The sequence below is a fragment of the Artibeus jamaicensis genome, unplaced genomic scaffold, assembly GCF_021234435.1.
Source record: "Artibeus jamaicensis isolate MK-2021 breed Jamaican fruit bat unplaced genomic scaffold, CSHL_Jam_final contig_464, whole genome shotgun sequence".
Classification (NCBI taxonomy): Eukaryota; Metazoa; Chordata; class Mammalia; order Chiroptera; family Phyllostomidae; genus Artibeus; species Artibeus jamaicensis.
In genome coordinates this window covers 17,222,519-17,239,989 of record NW_026521842.1, presented here as the reverse complement: position 1 = coordinate 17,239,989, position 17,471 = coordinate 17,222,519, and the positions used below count along the sequence as shown (strand labels likewise).

Sequence of the window (17,471 nt, the reverse complement as noted above, 5' to 3'; positions counted from 1 at the left end):
AAAAAAGATTGTTCAATGCCCATGGTTTTATCTGAGCAGGCCTTTGTCCTAGGGGTATGCATGTCCCAGGCATCGTGTGTCAACTGAAAACAGTGTCCTCAGGGCCTCCCCCTGGCTCCAGGAAGCAGGCCAGCCCCATGGAGCTGAGGAAGCTCTGTAGATAGCCTTCGTTATCTAGAAACAAAAAGCAGGGGTAGGAGAATCCTCAGGAGTCCCCCACTCCCGATGAAAGAACACAAACAGCCTCATTAGTCACCTGCTAAATGCAACATGTGTGGTTGCTTTTTTGCACAACAAGTCCCCTAAGCCCTCTTGCTTTTCTCTGAGCTGTGGATGACAGACCCACTACAAGAGCTCAGGGCCACACTTGGGCCTGTCTGGGGACTTGAGCATCTGATGTCTTCTCTGGTTCCCGTGGCTACCAGCCAAGTATCTCTGGAGGGAGTGGGTCCTTGGGGTTAGGGGAGAAAGGACTCTCCTGCTGTAAGGACTCTCCCCATCCTGCCCTGCGGTGTTGTCTCACTACCACCGTCTCTGTTGCACAGCACATGCACTCTTCTGCCGGGTTTCCTGTGGTCCTGTGTTCTGCCTGAACTTTGTCATGTCACAGAGAGTGTCAAGTAGGTCATCCTCTATTGGGTTTAACCACATGGTTAAGCTGAAATTTCTCTTGAAATCGCATGCATTTGTTATGAAGAGATTTTATCTGATATAGCAAATTGGGTTTGGGTGTCAGATCCCATTAAATTGAAGGAACAGAAGAGCCCCAGTTTCCATGCTTGATCCAACCGGGCCCGCTAGTAACTCCTTAACTTCTGCATGAACACTTTCAGGAGGGGGAGCTCATTTTTCATTGCCAAAAGCAAACTAAAAGAAAAGGAAAAAGCACTTTCTGCCTCTTGACTATTTGCTCCAAACTGGTCTGAGTTATGCATTCAATTCCACAAGCAACTTAAACATCATTCAAGACACAGGCACCAAGCTTCATGAAGGGTGTAGAAAGATAAAAATAAATACCCAGTTCTCAATGTTTGAAGAGACCTAAGCAGCTGTTAGTAAATACACAGCACCCTTCCTCGTGATTGTGGGTCACAGAATTGCAGTCTCATCATTTATGAGAATTTACCTCCAAACACATAAGCACACAAACATAGTGATCTAGACATATTTGGCATTTCTACTCTAGATATCTTCCTGTCTGTGTGGACTGGGGTAAAAAGCAGCTAATAATTGAGGGCTATTCTAGATGTCTGAGTTTTGCATGTGCTGCTTGGCTGTGAATTACAGTGATACAGCTTTCATGCGGGGTGTCAGGGAAATGCCAATAATGTTGTACTATTATCTGTATGGTATATTAAGGAAGATGGCAGTGCAGAATTATCACCTCATTAAAAGTAACACTCAAGAAATATTTGCCAGTAGGATATGGATTGAATATGAGTTCTGAATATCCTGAACTGGCAATCAAAGCTTTCAAGTACAATTTATTATATAAACAAGTGTTTCTTATGTTTGTATTCTCAAAAATTAAGTGTATCTGATCAGAATTTCTCCCTTTCTACTACTAAACCCTAGACAAAAGATTTTACTTCAGACAAGTAATATCCATGTCATTTGTCACATTTAATTAAAATAATTGTGTTAGAATTAAATTTTTTTTAGTGGCAATGTTATCCTTACTTTAAAATATGGCTACAAAATATGAAAGTCCATTTATTTCTGTGTCCTTCCACCAATCATTCCTGTCTACATAATTTAGGATTGTGTGTGTGTGTAACAGGCAGATTATTAGCATTTTTCTATTACACCCTTACAAATATTTACTGAGCACCTACCACATTTCAGGCACTGTTCTATGTGATGAAGATAGATCAATAAATAAAATAAAGCCCTTTCCACAAGAAACTGAACTCCTAATAGTGGGAGATGGACCAAGGAGCAGATTTTCTTTTCCAAAAATTGCCACAGCGGTGTTTTCAATCTCTGCCTGCTTTTCTAAAACCTTGATATCACTCCCAGCAAAATGTGTGATCAGCTCTGGCCGGTGTAGCTCAGTGGATTGAGCAGGGGCTGTGGACTAGATAGAGTCCATAGTTCAATTCCCAGTCAGGGTACATGCCTGGGTTGCAGGCCAGGTCCCCAGTTGGGGGTGCATGAGAAGCAACCTCACATAGATATTTCTCTCCCTTACCTTCTTCCTCCCTTTTCCCTCTCTAAAAATAAGTAAAATCTTTAAAAAATGTGCAATGTACAATCAAATAGTGTGGGTAGGACTTGGTGACTGCCTCACCCGTGGACAGCAGCAGAAATGATGCTGCATGACCTCCAACACTAGGTCATAGGAAATGATAGGACTCTGCCAGGGGTGTCCAAGCTTTTCGTGTCTCTGGGACACACATTAAACACACAAACGCTAACAAAAACTGATGAGCAAAAAAAAGGTTTTAAGTAAATTTACGATTTTGTGCTGGCTGTGTTCATAGCCATTCTGAGCTGCATGCTGCCCCTGTGGGCTGTGGGTTGAACACCCTGTGGATTTCTCTCAGGATACTTGACCTTGGAACCCAATAACCATGCTGTGAAGCCCAACTTCTAGGAAGAGACTATACTTGTGTGTTGTGGCTGACAGCTGCTTGCTAAAGCCGTCTACAGCCATTTCTCAACCACCAAACGTTTGGGTGAATGGTTCTTCAAACAAATATAGCCCTCTCCCCACCCCACCCCCACCTTTGCCTTTTCAAGTCTGCCATTCAAGTTGACCTTGACCCATAGAATCTGTATGCAAAGTAAGTGGTGGTTTCAACCACTAAGTTTTGGGGTAATATTTATGCCACCATAATAACTGGAGAGGCAACAAATAATATGTCCAATGATGATAGGAAGAAAGTGGGAGAAGGGGGGAGAAGGGGGAGAGGGACGGGGCTTGAGCAGGAGAGGTAGCCAGATCACACAAGTGCAGGGACTGGCAAACTACAGCTGCTGGAGCACTGCATAGCTGTCACCTCGGACTTTTCATTCACGTGTCTGACTTACACTTGTGCTGCAGTGGTGGAGTTGGGTAGTTGAAACACTTTTTTCTTTACAAAGCTTTAAACATTTTTAACCCAATTTTATTTTTAAAGATTTTATTTTTAGAGAGATGGAAAGGGAGAGAGGGGGGAACACCTATGTACAAGAGATACATCAACTGGTTGTCTCTCTCATGCTCCCAGCTGGGGACCTGGCCTGCAACCCAGGCATGTGCTGACTGGGAATTGAACCAGGGACCTTTAGGTTTGCAGGCCAGCACTCAATCCACTGAGTTACACCAGCCAGGGCAAACATTTTTTTAAATCTGAAGTGTTTTCTTTCTTAATTTGATGTGAACGGTGAAATGTTGTGACTTGGCAGGGCTGTCTTGGGTGCGTAGGTGTTACGTCCTTTTCTGTTTAATTAACAGTATGACGAGGAGAGATGGCAGGGGCAGAACTCTCACCAGACTCTGGCCACCATTCACATCTCCTCCAGCACCCAGGGTGGCCTCTAGTTGTCACCCCATTAGGTGGCACCCATGTATGGATTTCACAAAGATGGTGGGTGAGGGAGACACATGGTATTGCGCCCATTTTCTATTATCTCAACAGGTATGTTTCCTGCATAAAAGCACAGATGGACCAAGTTGAAAACTTGGCCTGGATCCCAAGCTGTGTTGTGTGACTTTGGACCAGTCACTTAACCTCTTGTAGCTCAAGATAGCTGGAGGTAATAGTCCCAGCAGCTCATAACCATGTTCCGTGAATTAAATGGGCTAATGCAGATGAAGTATTTAACACAGAACCCGTGTTATGTCTAAGTACTTAAATTGGTAGCTTTTTACAAGTGAATACTAGGCAGCTGGTAAGAGTAAGGTAGATCTCTGAGCTGTCATGGAGTGCCATCCAGTGGGGAAAAATAGTTTGCTGCTTTACTGGGAGAAAAAAGGAATGTAACACACCCACGTTATTTTTGCAAAACAAAAGGGTTAATCAGAAACAAATGAGAGATTTATAGATGTTAAGGAGAAATGGGAGGGGAGAGAATGGTATCTAGCTCTCAGCATACATCGTTATGACTTTATAGTTACAGCTTTGACTTTTGGAAGTTTTCATATTTAAAAAATAGGACAAGAAAAATATTTAAATTGAATTTGAACCAAAATAAAATTATATAAGATTACCATACAGGAAAAAACACCCTAATTGAAGGAACTGAAGCTAGCACTTGGTGTGCACACTATCTGTACAAAGAACTAAGAGATACAAGGACTTGGCAGGTTCACTTACCAAGTGATCAAAGTTGGCATCACATACTGCGCTGCACTGAGGACCTAATTACCACCCACACAGCATCCCTGCCCACTGTGACAACCTCAGTGTAATTGAGGAAACAATCTGTCACACCTGAGACATTTTAAAAACCTGGCTTGTACTCTTTAAAAATGTCAATTTCACAAATTGACAAAAGGCTGAGACACTTTAGAATTGGGGCGGGGGGGGGGAATGCTACAGGGAACAATATTGGGATAATTTAGTAAAATGTGAGTTGTTATATGCTATGCAACAATAATAAATCAAAATTCCAGAATTTGGTCATTGTCCTGTGGTTACATTTTGAACATCCTTTTCCTAGGAGATACTTTGTGTACCTGGGTGCACACAAAGATAAAAAGCAAGTGAGAAGAAATGTTGACAATGAGTGAATCTTGGTGAAAGGCCCTACGGGAGTTCACAATGCTGAACTTTCCTGAATAACCGAGATGCTTTCAAAGTAAAGAGAAAGAAAGAGAGAAAATATGCCAGTGCTTAGTTTTATTATAACAAATAGTATTATTTCCTTGTAAAAAAGAGCAATCTAAATGCTTGATCTTCTTCATGTATACTTTCAGTGTTAGCCTTCAGATTACCAAAGAAGAAAAGTTCTGGCCTATTTAATGAAAGGGCACAGAAACTTGCAACCACATTTATTAGAAAAATATTATCACTTGGAAGTTCCCCTCATTCAATGTTGAAGATTTACTCCAGTGCACTGTTTGTTGTTTTCCTCAAATTCCCCTCAACGTGGCAGGAACCCTGGCTCTCGGGGTGCTCACAGGTGGAGGCAGAGCCAAGTCCCACCACAGACCCCACCCTACCCTCCACAGGAGTCATGAAGCAGCATGCAGAAGCTGGGCCTGTTCTTTCCATCCAGATGGTTCTGGAACGGGCACAGTGGGGGGAGCGCAACACCAGAACTCCTCGGCAGCTGCAGCAGCTGTCCACTTTGCCTGCAGACCTAGCACTTCACCTTTTCTTCACAAACTTCTTTCTGGAAGCATTGGGATTTAACCGTCTCCTTCCGGCTCCCAAAGTGTTGTCTCGGACCTGCAGGATGGCCGACCGGCTGGAGATGTCGTTTTCTGCAAAGGGAGACAGCCCAGCTACGTAGTCAGGGGCAAACACATCGGTTTTCTGCCGGGCCTTGCGGGAGAGTCGCAGCTGAGGGAAGCGCTGGTCCTCAGTCAGATGAGGGTTGACAGCATATTTGCCCCCTTTGGGGTTGGGAAGTGAATACTGCAAGCAAGACAAAGACAGGAGATTAGAAGGATGGTGATCCAAGTGATACAAGCCAGATCCTGTTAACATTAAGCTTATCAGATAGCTCTGGGTGTGGGCGATGACATCAATGGGATCTCTCATTAACCACCTACTACACACTAGGCACAGGACATGCATCTTCCCACTTGATCCTCACCTCCACTCACAGATGAAAAACCCAACAGAGCATTATGACTGCATACCCTCAGCTAAAGAGAGGAAAAAATAATATAAATAAAAACTCCAGTAAGGAGCCCTGGCTGGCAAAGCTTAGTGGATTGAGTGCAGGCTGTGAACAAAAGGGTCGCTGGTTCAGTTCCCAGTCAGAGCACATGCTTGAGTTGTGGGCCAGGTTCTCCAGTGGGGGCGTGAGAGGCAACCATACATTGATGTTTCTCTCCCTCTTTCTCCCTCCTTTCCACTCTATTAAAAAAATCTTAAAAAAAACCTCCAGTAAGGAAGTACCATTTTCACAACAGTGTGTGTGTGTGTGTGTATATATATACACACACACACACACACATATATATATATTAGCAATTCTGAAGCAATGACATATATTCTAGTGTAAAACAAACAGGGAAAAATGGTGTTAATACGGGTGTCATGAATATGAGGGGCCTAGAATGAACTCTATGGTGTTGAGTTGAAGTTATAAATTCAGTGTTTAATACATGTGTGTATTTACATACACACGTACACATTTACCATCTCTCTCCACTATGGGCTGAGAATCAATGACACCCTAGGACAATGAGCACACCCAGTGCCCAGATCTTTGCTTCTAAAACCCATTCTCCATACAGATGACCCAGAGCTGCTCAGAGAAATGCCTGACTCCGGGGCAGAGGCAGTAAAACAAGAGTTGGAACATCTTCTTGTGCCAGAAATAAAGTGTTTAAATAACTGGGACACAACAAAATGGCACAGAAGCCACTTGACAGGCCTCCATGAACAGCTTGAGCATCTAAATAACTAATGACAATAATGGATCACAGCCTACAGACTGAACAAAAATCCACTAGACCACACTCTATAAACAAACACATTAACAGGGAAAATTCCTCTTTACAGCAGAATGCCAAGTAATACAGAAAGAATAATGGAATTAGACAACCACTGGGCAACCATTACTGTGAAAACTGATTCAAGTAAATTTATCCATGAGTTAAAGTTTGATGAAAAACAGTATTTACATAGTATTACAGTATCTTTTCATAAGTTACCTATCACAAATAATAACTTCATAGGAAATCTGTAGCAAAGTTTGAATAAGGTCCATTGATTAGACAGTAGTATCACAGCAATAACTTTTTTCCAAGTCCACTGAATGGTTTTATTTTTAAAGATTTTATTTTATTTATTTATAGAAAGAGGGAAAGGGAAAGAAACATCGTGCAAGACTTACACTGGTCTGTTGCCTCTCAAACACCCACAACTGGGGACCTGGCCGGCACCCCAGGCATGTGCCCTGACCGGGAATCGAACCAGTAACCTTTAGGTCCATGGGCTGGTGCTTGATCCACTGAGCCACATCAGCTAGGGCAACTTCTTGGTTTTTATCACCAAGAAAACTGGACAGCTGATTATCACCTACCTCCTGATACGATGCATTGAGGATATTTCACTTCTAGTGTTTCTGCCAAAAACTGCACAGCCTGAGTCTAACCATGAGGAAAAATACTAGACAAATCCAAAGTAAGGGACGTTTCACAAAGTAACTTGCTTGTACTCTTCAAAAATGTCAAGGTCATGACAGACCAAAGACTTAAAAGTCCACTTCAATTGAAAAGTGACTAAAGAGACGTGACAAGGAAATGCAATGCGTGATCCTAGATTGGGTCCCGGACCAAACAACAAACAAAAACAAAAAAACCCTCTTTTGCTACAGGGGAAATTTATGGTCAAGTTTAAATACAGTCCACAGATTAGATTGCAGCAATGTTCTAATTCTTGATTTTGATTATTATACTATGGTTATGTAAGACAATATCCTTGTCTCAGAAAGCACTCATTCAGCTAGGGGAAAAGGATCATCATGTACAATTTACTCTCAGGGGGGCTGAGGACATGCGCGCGCGCACACACACACACACACAAGCAGCTCCCCCTTGTCCACAGGAAAGACGTTCCGAGACCCCTTGTAGATGCCTGAAATGGCAGATAATACCAAACCCTATTTATGCTGTTTTTCCTATACGTACATATCTACAATAAAGTTTAATTTAAAAGAGATTAACAATAATAATATAGAACTATTGTAACAATATACTGTAATAAAAGTTATGTGACTGTATTTCTTTCCCAGAATATCTTACTGCACTGTGCTTACTGTCCTCCTGTGACACTATGAGGCGGCACAATGCCCACGTGCGGAGTGATGTGGCGAGGGGCAGGGCGTGGGCACGCTGGGTGGTATGAGGCTGCTGCTAGGGTGACTCGAACACAAGCACTGCGATGCTGTGACAGCTGATCAGATGACCAAGCTGGTTAAGTGACTAATGGGAGAGAGTGTATGTAGCGTGAGATTTCATCATGTTTCATCATTGATTCCATTAATGGCGTGCAACTTATGGACTGTTTACTTATGGAATTTCCATTTAATATTTCTAGACTGCAGTGGACTATGGGTAACTGAATCTGCAGTACGCAAAACAGCAAATAAGGGGGACTACTGCATAACATGATAAAGCAAATGTGGTAGAAGATAAACAGGGAAGTCTAAGTGACAGGTAGATGGGAATTATTTGTATTATCTTTCCAATTTTTTTTACCAATCTAAAGTTATTTCAAGATAGAAAAATTTTAAGAGTTTTTACACATTAAAGCCATGGCTGGTGTAGCTCAGTGGATTGAGCCCGGGCCTGCGAACCAGACAATCGCGATTCAATTCCCAGTCAGGGCACATGCCTGGGTTGCAGGCCGGTTCCCTGCAGGCCAGTTCCCAGCAGGGGATGCACAAAGGCAACCATATATTGATGTTTCTCTCCCTCTCTCCTTCCCTTCCCCTCTAAAGATAAACAAAATCTTAAAAAAAAAAAAAAAAAGAATTTTTACACATTAGTGGCAGTTGCCACACCTGGAGAAGTCAGTGCCTCAGCTGGTCACACTCTCAGTCATTCTGTCTCCACCTTTCTCTCTAGATTCCTCAAAACAAACACGGGGCTGCTGCCTGGGCCTTTCTTTGGTGCTGAGCACTTAAACCCGTCTATCTGTCCAGTCCATGAAGCTTCTGGAAATCTGCCCATCCTCAAACACCTGCACAACCCCACCACCAGTCTGTATGTGACCTCCCTCTCTGTGGCCCCATGTGCATTTGGCCCTCATCATTTACTGCCTGGAATTACTGGGTATTTCTCATTACACCGCAGATTCCTCTAAGCTCCCTGTGTACTTCGGCCATCTCCACACCCAGATTACAGGCTGTCAGGGACGATATTGTAGAAACCACAAGAATGTTTTCTGACCTCCATTCTTTTCAATGCTGGTGCTAAGAGGTGTCACTTTCCCAGGCTCAGCCCGTGCTGTCAGAGGGCAAGAGACCAGTCACTCACCCGGAGTCCCCGTGGATTCAGCACCTTAGGGTTGCGGGAAAAGTGCATATGCAGAGTTCCACTGTCGCTCACAGTCACAGACACTTTCTTCAGGGTCTTGTTTCCACAATGGGAACAGAACACTCGGTTCATGTCAGATGTTGTCCTGGAGACATAAAAGGAGACGCTCTGTACTGGAGCCACAGACAGTGAACTCCAGGAGGAAAGGACAGCAGATGGGGAAAGCCTACCCTGCACTGAACACATCAGAGACCAAGGTCACCCAGCCTCATGCTGACGATATAAGCAAACTGCCGCTGCATTTCTCAGAAGGCAAAGGCAAAGACATGACGAGCAAGTATGCTACTATGAAAATTGAGCACACTGTTGCATTAATAATGAACCCCTACTGAATTCTGTCTGGCATTAGTCTGCAAATTTCACATGAAAACAATCCTATGGGGTTGCCACTATGTTTAATGTACAGATGGGGAAACTGAGGCAAGGTAAGGTAGCTTACTGAAGGTGATACAGCTTGTAAGGGCAGTTACAAACCCACAGAATCTGGCTCCAGAATAAATGCTCTTAACATCACCGTACTTTCTCAAGGGGCACATTATTATAACTCCAAATGCTGTGTCCCCAAACGTGAGCCTAGGCATCACGCCAAGAGGTAGTTCCGGAGGTGCCAAGAATCTATTATGTAAGAAGTACAAAAGCTGCTATAGTTGAATGTGTCTGGGCAGTGAGAGCAGACACCAACGCCTTGCCTTTTTCTCACCCACTAACGCTCCATGGTGGACCTCCCACCTGTGGGCATCATTCCACCCGTACACATTTCAGTACTTATCAAAAGAGGGGGCTCTTTTCTCCAGAACCCGCACCCTGAATCCTGTGCCACAAAGAGAAGGACCAAAAGGGCCTCCTTTGATTTCTTAGGTCGGATGAGGGGTATACATGAATGAAGTACACAGGGCAAGGCTCTCCTTCAGGAAGTGTGGGAAAGGGACAGGAAGACAGAGGAGTGTTGAGTAGAAGGCACTGGCTCCGATTATCAGCAACTTACCTGAAACAGCCGTGGCAGCGCAAGATGTAGCTCCGGGCCTCCCGGATCAGCATGCCGTTCACTGCCAGCACATGGAGCCCCATCTGGAGCAGAACATTCTGCCACCAACAAGTTAATACAGAACTGAACTCAGAGCACAATTCAGTTTTCTTTTAACCTCTGTATAATTACAGTTAAAGAACTTCACAAACCCTGGTTGGGCTCGAGAAGGGCTTCTGCTAAGGGAAGGTAAGCTTAGGATAACTCTCAAGACATGCAAAGTAGGACAAGGACACAGGTTTATCTCGGTGCTGGAGTCTGTGCTCATCACTTCACTGTGGCCCCTCATTACCAATCTCTCTTAATAGACACTTATTTTGTCAGAGCACTCATTTCTGGGCTGGATACCCTCTCTATTTTCTTTAATAACTTAATTGAGAAAAGAATATTTATACACTGAAAGAAAAGCATCAACAGATTAGAATAGTAAACACTGGAAACTTAATATGCTATACACATTTTATCACTATGATTCTCTAGCCTCCAAGCAGACGAAAAATTATCAAAGACCTCAGGCAATACATAATAGCTCTGCACACACCCCAAACCTCTGAGGGGCCACTGTCTGTGACAGGTATGACACCAAGCCCAGGTCTAACTGATGCCCATTCCGCCCACCTGCATGGCAAAGTCCGTAGTCACACAGCCGACCCGCACGTCCTTCGGGACGGTGCACTGCTCAAAATCCCGCTGGATCTGCTTGATGTTGCTGGGCGTTATCCACCCCTCATCGTCATCACTATCTTCATCTTTCCTTTCTTCAAATCCATTGTCTTCCTTCTCGTCCTCACTTGACACATCCTCACCTTCCTCAATCTGAAACATGCATAACAGAATTCACCAACTTTCAGCCCACAGGGAACAGCAGGGGGAGCTAGTGTGTGGTCATCAGCAGGAGACAGTAAAGTAGGGCCTTACCAGCAGCTCCTGCAGGTCACGATCAATATTAGGCAAAGGGTTTCTCCAGAACATGAAGGAACTGAATTCGAGGTCCTCAGGCTCACCATCTGGGTGTCCGTGTTTTATTGTTTCTCGTGGGGGTTTAGGCTGAAGTTAAAAGAATAATAATTTTAATACCTGAACACTAAAGGGTTACAGATGAAGTGATACAGGATATACAAATCAGATTAGACAGAGCTGGACAAACCAAGATACTAGTCCACGTAAGTCTGGTTCACTGTAAACAATTTGTGGGGGCCTGACCTGTAACAGAAAAGGCACCACAAAACAATTTATCTAAGGAATTAATTACCTTTGAGGGCAGATGGAAACCAGAAATGTTTAAAGGAGTTTCGGGGTGCTGAATTGATGAGCTCACTTTAACCTGTAAAAAGAAAAGTGACAGCTCTAAGTAAAGAAATACACTTTGAAAATTCAACATGGGAAACTGAAACAAAACAGGTGCTCCCTCTTAAGAGCAGGCCCATGCCTCTCCCTTCCACCTCCACTTCCCTCAGGCACCTTACCTTTGCCTTTCTCTTTCCTAAGCTCCAAGGGCCCTTCTTCTGCCTCTGTAACTTATTTCCTGGGCCTATGCAGACCAGCTAGCTCACTTCTACTATCCCCGTAACTTTCTAAATAAACTTTCTCTTATAATTTGGGGGCAGGGAGAGAAAGTATTTTCCCTTGGTTACTTAAGTAAAAGATACTCAATGTTTTAAAAAAAACTAGAAAATATATACAGTCACGTGCCACCGAAAGACAGGGGTATATTCTGGGAGCTGGGTCATCAGGCAATTCCTCGCTGCTGCGCACTTACGCAACCTGGGGCAGTCTAGCCTACTGCACACCCAGGCTATACAGCATGCGCCATTGGGCATGTGGTTCATTGTGGACTGAAACGACGTTATGTAAAGAATTATGAGCCGATTCCACTACCAGATAACCACTTTGGGACTTTTTTTTTTGTCTGTATACATAAAGCTATAATGAACACCACCATCTACAGAGCTTGGAAGTATCTTTGGTTGCATCCTTAGGGTAAGTGCCTAAGAGTGGAATTGCTGCTTGAAAAGACAGGCTGTTTTAAAGCTTCTGATAAAAAACACCTAAATCCTGCCCAAAAGGCTGTAAGAAAAGGCAATTTGTAAGAATGAGGAATAAATGGTACCAGCCAGAGTCAGTTTTGTACAACTATTCCATCCCCCTGCCCCCCAAAACATTCCACCGACACGCAGAAGTCTGTATCTGAGGCATCGTTTTTAGTTCTTGTGGATTGAAGGACTCTAAACCTAGTTGAATACAAGTTGTAGGCAGTTCGAATGAGTATAGAAATGTAAGTCCACCATGGTTCGGTGATTTAGGGCAGAGGACATTAAGCAATTCTTTGTCAACACTCTTTGAAATTAATTATAATAAGGTTAATTATTTGGCTTCCAAAATCTTCTGGCCTGGAAACAGCACTGGGGCTGGGCACAAATCCATTATTCTCTTCAACCCAGCTAAGCTGGGCAAGTCCCTAAAAGCCTTATAGGAACCCAGAATTCTGAAGATATCAAGGGTTAAAAAAAAGGGAAGTTAGCACTTAGTGTTCTTGCTTCTGAAAAGAATAATTTCCACTAAAAAAAAAGATAGTTGATTTTTACTCATTTTTCAAATTTAACCAATCTTCCCAAGAACCTATAGATCAAAAGGCTGACACACTTTTGCTAATTGCAATGTATGACCTTTATCTGGATCCTGACCCAAGCAAATAAACTTTTAAAAATTTTATAAAATTGGAAAACGTGAATACTAACTGGTTATTTGACAACAGTAGAACATTATTTTAAGATTTTATTTATTTATTTTTACAGAGAAGGAAAGGGAGGGTGAAAGGGAGCGCAACATCAGTGTGCAGTTGCCTCTTAAGAGCCCCCAACTGGGGACTCAGCCCACAAACCAGGCATATGCCCTGACTGGGAATAGAACCAGCAACCTTTTGGTTCACAGGCCAACATTCAATCCAGGGCAATATTAGGGAATTAGTAGTAGTAGTATTGTATACGTATAATAATGATTTTGTGGTGACATTTTAAAAGAGACACATTGAGAAGTATCTATCAGTGAAATATGATGTCTAAGGGCTGGTGGGTTGGTAGAGACGCAAACAGAAAGATCACAAGTTGATAACTGTGGAAGCAGGATGATGGGGACCCTGAGTCCATTACACAATCTCTCTACTTCTGTGTATCTGATACTCCCCATACATAACTAAGTTAAAACAAAGCAAGCAATCCTCCCAATTTACCTTTTCTGGCTCCTGTTTTAAGTGTGACACCCCAACAAACTCTGCTTCCAACTGGTAGGTAAGTGCCAGGACTTGGATGTCTGTGGCAGAGAGGCTGGGATAGTCTCCAGTTTTCTTTGAAAACTCAGTCACTGTAAACAAAAGATTCTCAACTTCAGTTAGAGGCAAAAGTCACATGACCTTAGATAACCATAATGAAAGTATGAAAAGAACTTAGGATGAATATGCCAAGAAAAACCTCTTTTAACACTAGCATCTATTGCCTCATCTTTTTCTAATCATGGTTAATTTGTACTTTTTACCACAGAGATTCACGACAATTAGGTTTACCATAATATTCTTATTGAGTACAGATGAAGAAACATGAGAACAAAGTTAAAGAAAAGTCATTCGAAGTTAGAATAATATTTGCAGATGATAAGTTCTTTATCTATGGTAAGTTTTGGTCAGAATAGGTCTCTTCCTTTCCAGTTCTGAAATTATTTTACTTTAACCATCCAGATTAACAGAACAGATGATCAGATTCCAAAATGTGATGTAAAGTTAATCCAACCAATACCTGTTGTAGTGTATGATAAAACAAAATTATTGATTGCTTTGTAACAAATATTGAAGTTTTTGTGTATGAAACAAACATCCCCCATGTTTACCACTAGTAAATGCCAGCTGTTACTACTGTTATTCTCCTGAGACATCACTGATAAACATGTGCAATAAAATTTTCTGACACTTTAACAGAAAGATGTCTTGTGCTACACTGCCCCATGGAACAGTAACTATACTGCTCACATTTCCTAAAAAGCAGATATTAACAGAGCAATTCCATTGGGCACTGTTAAAAGCTGTTCATTTCATCCCTCACCATTAATTAAATACTATTAGTACTTCCTCAGAAAGATTAAGTGACTTGTCAAAGATTTCACAGTAAGTTGGTGAAGAAAGCTACAGAAGTCACAAATAATGTAGCCAACATCTCTATTATCAGCCTCCAAATCCTAAGACAATTCCAATCACTAGGACCTTTCCTGGGCATCATCACCTTGATTTCCAAGAGAACAATGCTAAGTCAAGTGGTAACTGTACAGTTTTTATTTCAGGACTAATGTAAAGCCAAAAGCCACCCTCTTCCCACCCTTTGAATCGTTTTTTGATTCGAAGCTGGTCTCCACATCCAAAACAATTATGCAACAAAATTATCACTCTGACCTACTGAAAAGAAATGGGCAAGAGTAAGACTCTGGGTTCTATTTTTAACCCAAACAAATTTACCGCATGCTTGCGAAGCGCTAGACACTATGCTGAGTGACAGTCGTCATTCAGTCCTCCCAGCAACTTCTGAGGTAGGCCCTATTATTACTTCTGCTCTACAGATGAGACAATCGGTGCCTAGAGAGGCTGAGTGGTATACCCAGGGGTATAGAGCTAGTGACTGGCAAGGCTGACTCCTGACTCAGGAAGCTTCTCTTCCATCACAATCTCCTTTGAACGTGAAGTTTCTAAATCAACTGTTGATGAAGGAGCCAGACTCCAACTCGCACCCAGAGCCGGTCGCATCTGCACCCTGGGACCCAGCTTTGCACTCACCCAGCCGCACGTATTCAGGGTAGGGCTCCTTGAAACGCAGCTCGTAGGGCAGGACGGCGAGTCGCCTGCGCGTGGCCTTGTCCCGAATCTCACTGACTACATCCCGGATGGTATAGATGTTCTTTCCAATGTCCTACGAGACACCGGCCCAGGTCATTACACCCACCAGTCTCTCGAGCTCCTGCAGGGACTGCCAGCCCAGACCCTCCTCCTCCCACCCTATCGCCTTGTACCTGCAGAGCCGCGTCCCGCAGGAAAGCCCCAGCGTCCGCCACAACGTGCTCCACTGGCGCCATCTTAACCAAACAGTCCTGGAATGCGCTTGCGCCAGCCTCTACGTTCTACTCCGGGCCTCTGAAAGAGTGTAAGAACTGCTGCAACTCTGCGTCGCCTCCCGGCGGCAGACTCCGCGTCTCGGGGCTCACGCTATCAGGACGCATGCGCTCTAAGCCAGCAGCCCACCCCGGGGCTATGGGCGGGGTCAAACCTGGGGCGGGGCAGCAGTTTAGGGATACCTGAGGACAAATGCCTCAGTGTCCAGGCTTTGGAGCCTTTATGTAATCTTAAATGTAAAATCTGTATATATTCTCATTGTTAAAAGTCAATCAATACACATAACCTAGTTTAATGATCACAAGCCTATCAGGTAATATTTTACAGTCAAGGGATAGCTAGCTACTCAGGACAACTAATACAGTTAGTAAGCTAGCTGTACTATCACGGCTGGTAAGTGGTTGTAAGATTAACACCCAAACAAACCGACTTGGAGCCAATATCTTAACCATTATGCTATTGCAGCGATTTTCAATCTTTTTCATCTCATGGTACAAACTACTAAAATTCTGTGGCACACCAAAAAAATATATTTTTTGCAGATCTTACAAAAAATTTATATTTTTGATTCGTTCACGACAGACAACTATAGTTAGCTATTGTCATTTTTTTAAATCTGACAATATAAGGGAAAAAAGGTCAGTGCCCCAGACTAAATAGTCAGGTATGTCATGTTTTAAAAATTCTTGTAGCACACCTGTTGAAAATCGCTGCGCTATAATGACCACTGCTTACATATCCCCACTTCATTTTGTATATTTTGAGGCCAGGGGTCTGTGTCTTAGGTACTTTAATATCTCCGCCTCACTCCCCTAAGCAAGGCACATTCGGTCATTGCTGAATTGATCTGAAGGGGTATGAGATGATTGCCGAATTTTTAATCAAATCTGGGATTCATCCTTTCGAGATGTGACCTAATACAAAATCATGCTGGTGACTTTTAGCGGAATGTTACTTGAATTGTCAGTCACCAGTCTTCAGTGATGTTGTGTTATTATACCCCTTCTTGGTCGATCTTAACCCTTGATTATAATTTGTGCATTCTACTTAACAAAAATCCTTCAGTTGCCCTTCAGCAATTGCCCAAATCCTTTTTCCTTCCCTAGTCATCTATCTCAACTATTCTTATCATTTAGCCTCTGCGACCTCCAGAGCCACTCACTGGTTCCTGCCCTACCTGCCCTGCCTGAAATAGCCCAATCAAAGGCTATTTTTCTTTCTAAATTGATTGGGGTGGGGGGAGAGAGAAACAACATATATTTGTTGTTCCACTTATTTATGCATTCATTAGTTGATAATTGTATGTTCCCTGAGCAGAGATTGAATCCACAGCCTTGGCATATTGGGACCAGGCTCTGACCGACTGAGCTGCCCAGCCAGGGCCTGAAGGCTGTTTCTAATTTTTGAGTTCATCGTATCCAATTTTTTGTTTTTTTATTTTTTGCCTTCTTGTTTCCTCTGCACAATTTGACATTGCTGCCCATCTCCTTTTTCTGGACTGTCCTTTTTCCTCCCCTGACTTCGGTGATACTTCACAGTCCTGATCTCCCTGCCTCCTTAATGGCTTCTCGCCCTCCCTAACTGGACTCTCTTTCTGCCTTGCAAACAGGACAATCTCCACAGAATGGTCTTGGTCCCTTTGTTGCTCTGAGTTCTTTTCTTCAACAATATTATCTATTCTCAAGACTTCATCTATCCCATTATAGGAATGTCTGCCAAATCTTCAGGTTTAATCCTTTTTTATTTCCCCTGCTAGCCTTCTGGGCACATCCTTCTAAAAGCTTTTTGGCATTTTCACTCAGGAGGTAGGTTACAACTGAGGTAATGATCTCTCTCACCCCAGCTTAAACTATCTTCATTCATTAGAGTTTCAATTTTTACTTGTTGGCATTTTACTAATGCCAATGAAGGCATTCAAGATAAGAATCTCTGAGTTATCTTCATTTCCACCCTCACTTTCAACCTGTATTCCTCTTGCTAAACCTTATTGATGTCACTTGTGGTGCCTGGGTCCCCTATACATTCCTCCCTGTTACCCTAATCAATTCTTATCTCATGCCTAGAAAATGTAATCCACTCAATACTAGTATTCCTAT

The 17,471-nt window shown here is 42.9% G+C and overlaps 1 protein-coding gene across 1 annotated transcript; it reads right to left on the bottom strand.

Moving 5' to 3' along the window:
• Positions 1 to 4,811: 4,811 nt before the first annotated feature.
• NOB1 (NIN1 (RPN12) binding protein 1 homolog) lies at positions 4,812 to 15,436 on the bottom strand. Its single transcript, XM_037162731.2, has 9 exons — positions 15,276 to 15,436; positions 15,043 to 15,175; positions 13,459 to 13,589; positions 11,482 to 11,553; positions 11,148 to 11,276; positions 10,848 to 11,045; positions 10,191 to 10,288; positions 9,146 to 9,290; positions 4,812 to 5,567 (listed from the first exon to the last, which is right to left on the bottom strand). The coding sequence occupies exons 1-9, from the start codon at positions 15,336 to 15,338 to the stop codon at positions 5,298 to 5,300; spliced, it is 1,239 nt and encodes a 412-aa protein (XP_037018626.2). The 5' UTR covers positions 15,339 to 15,436; the 3' UTR covers positions 4,812 to 5,297.
• Positions 15,437 to 17,471: the final 2,035 nt, after the last annotated feature.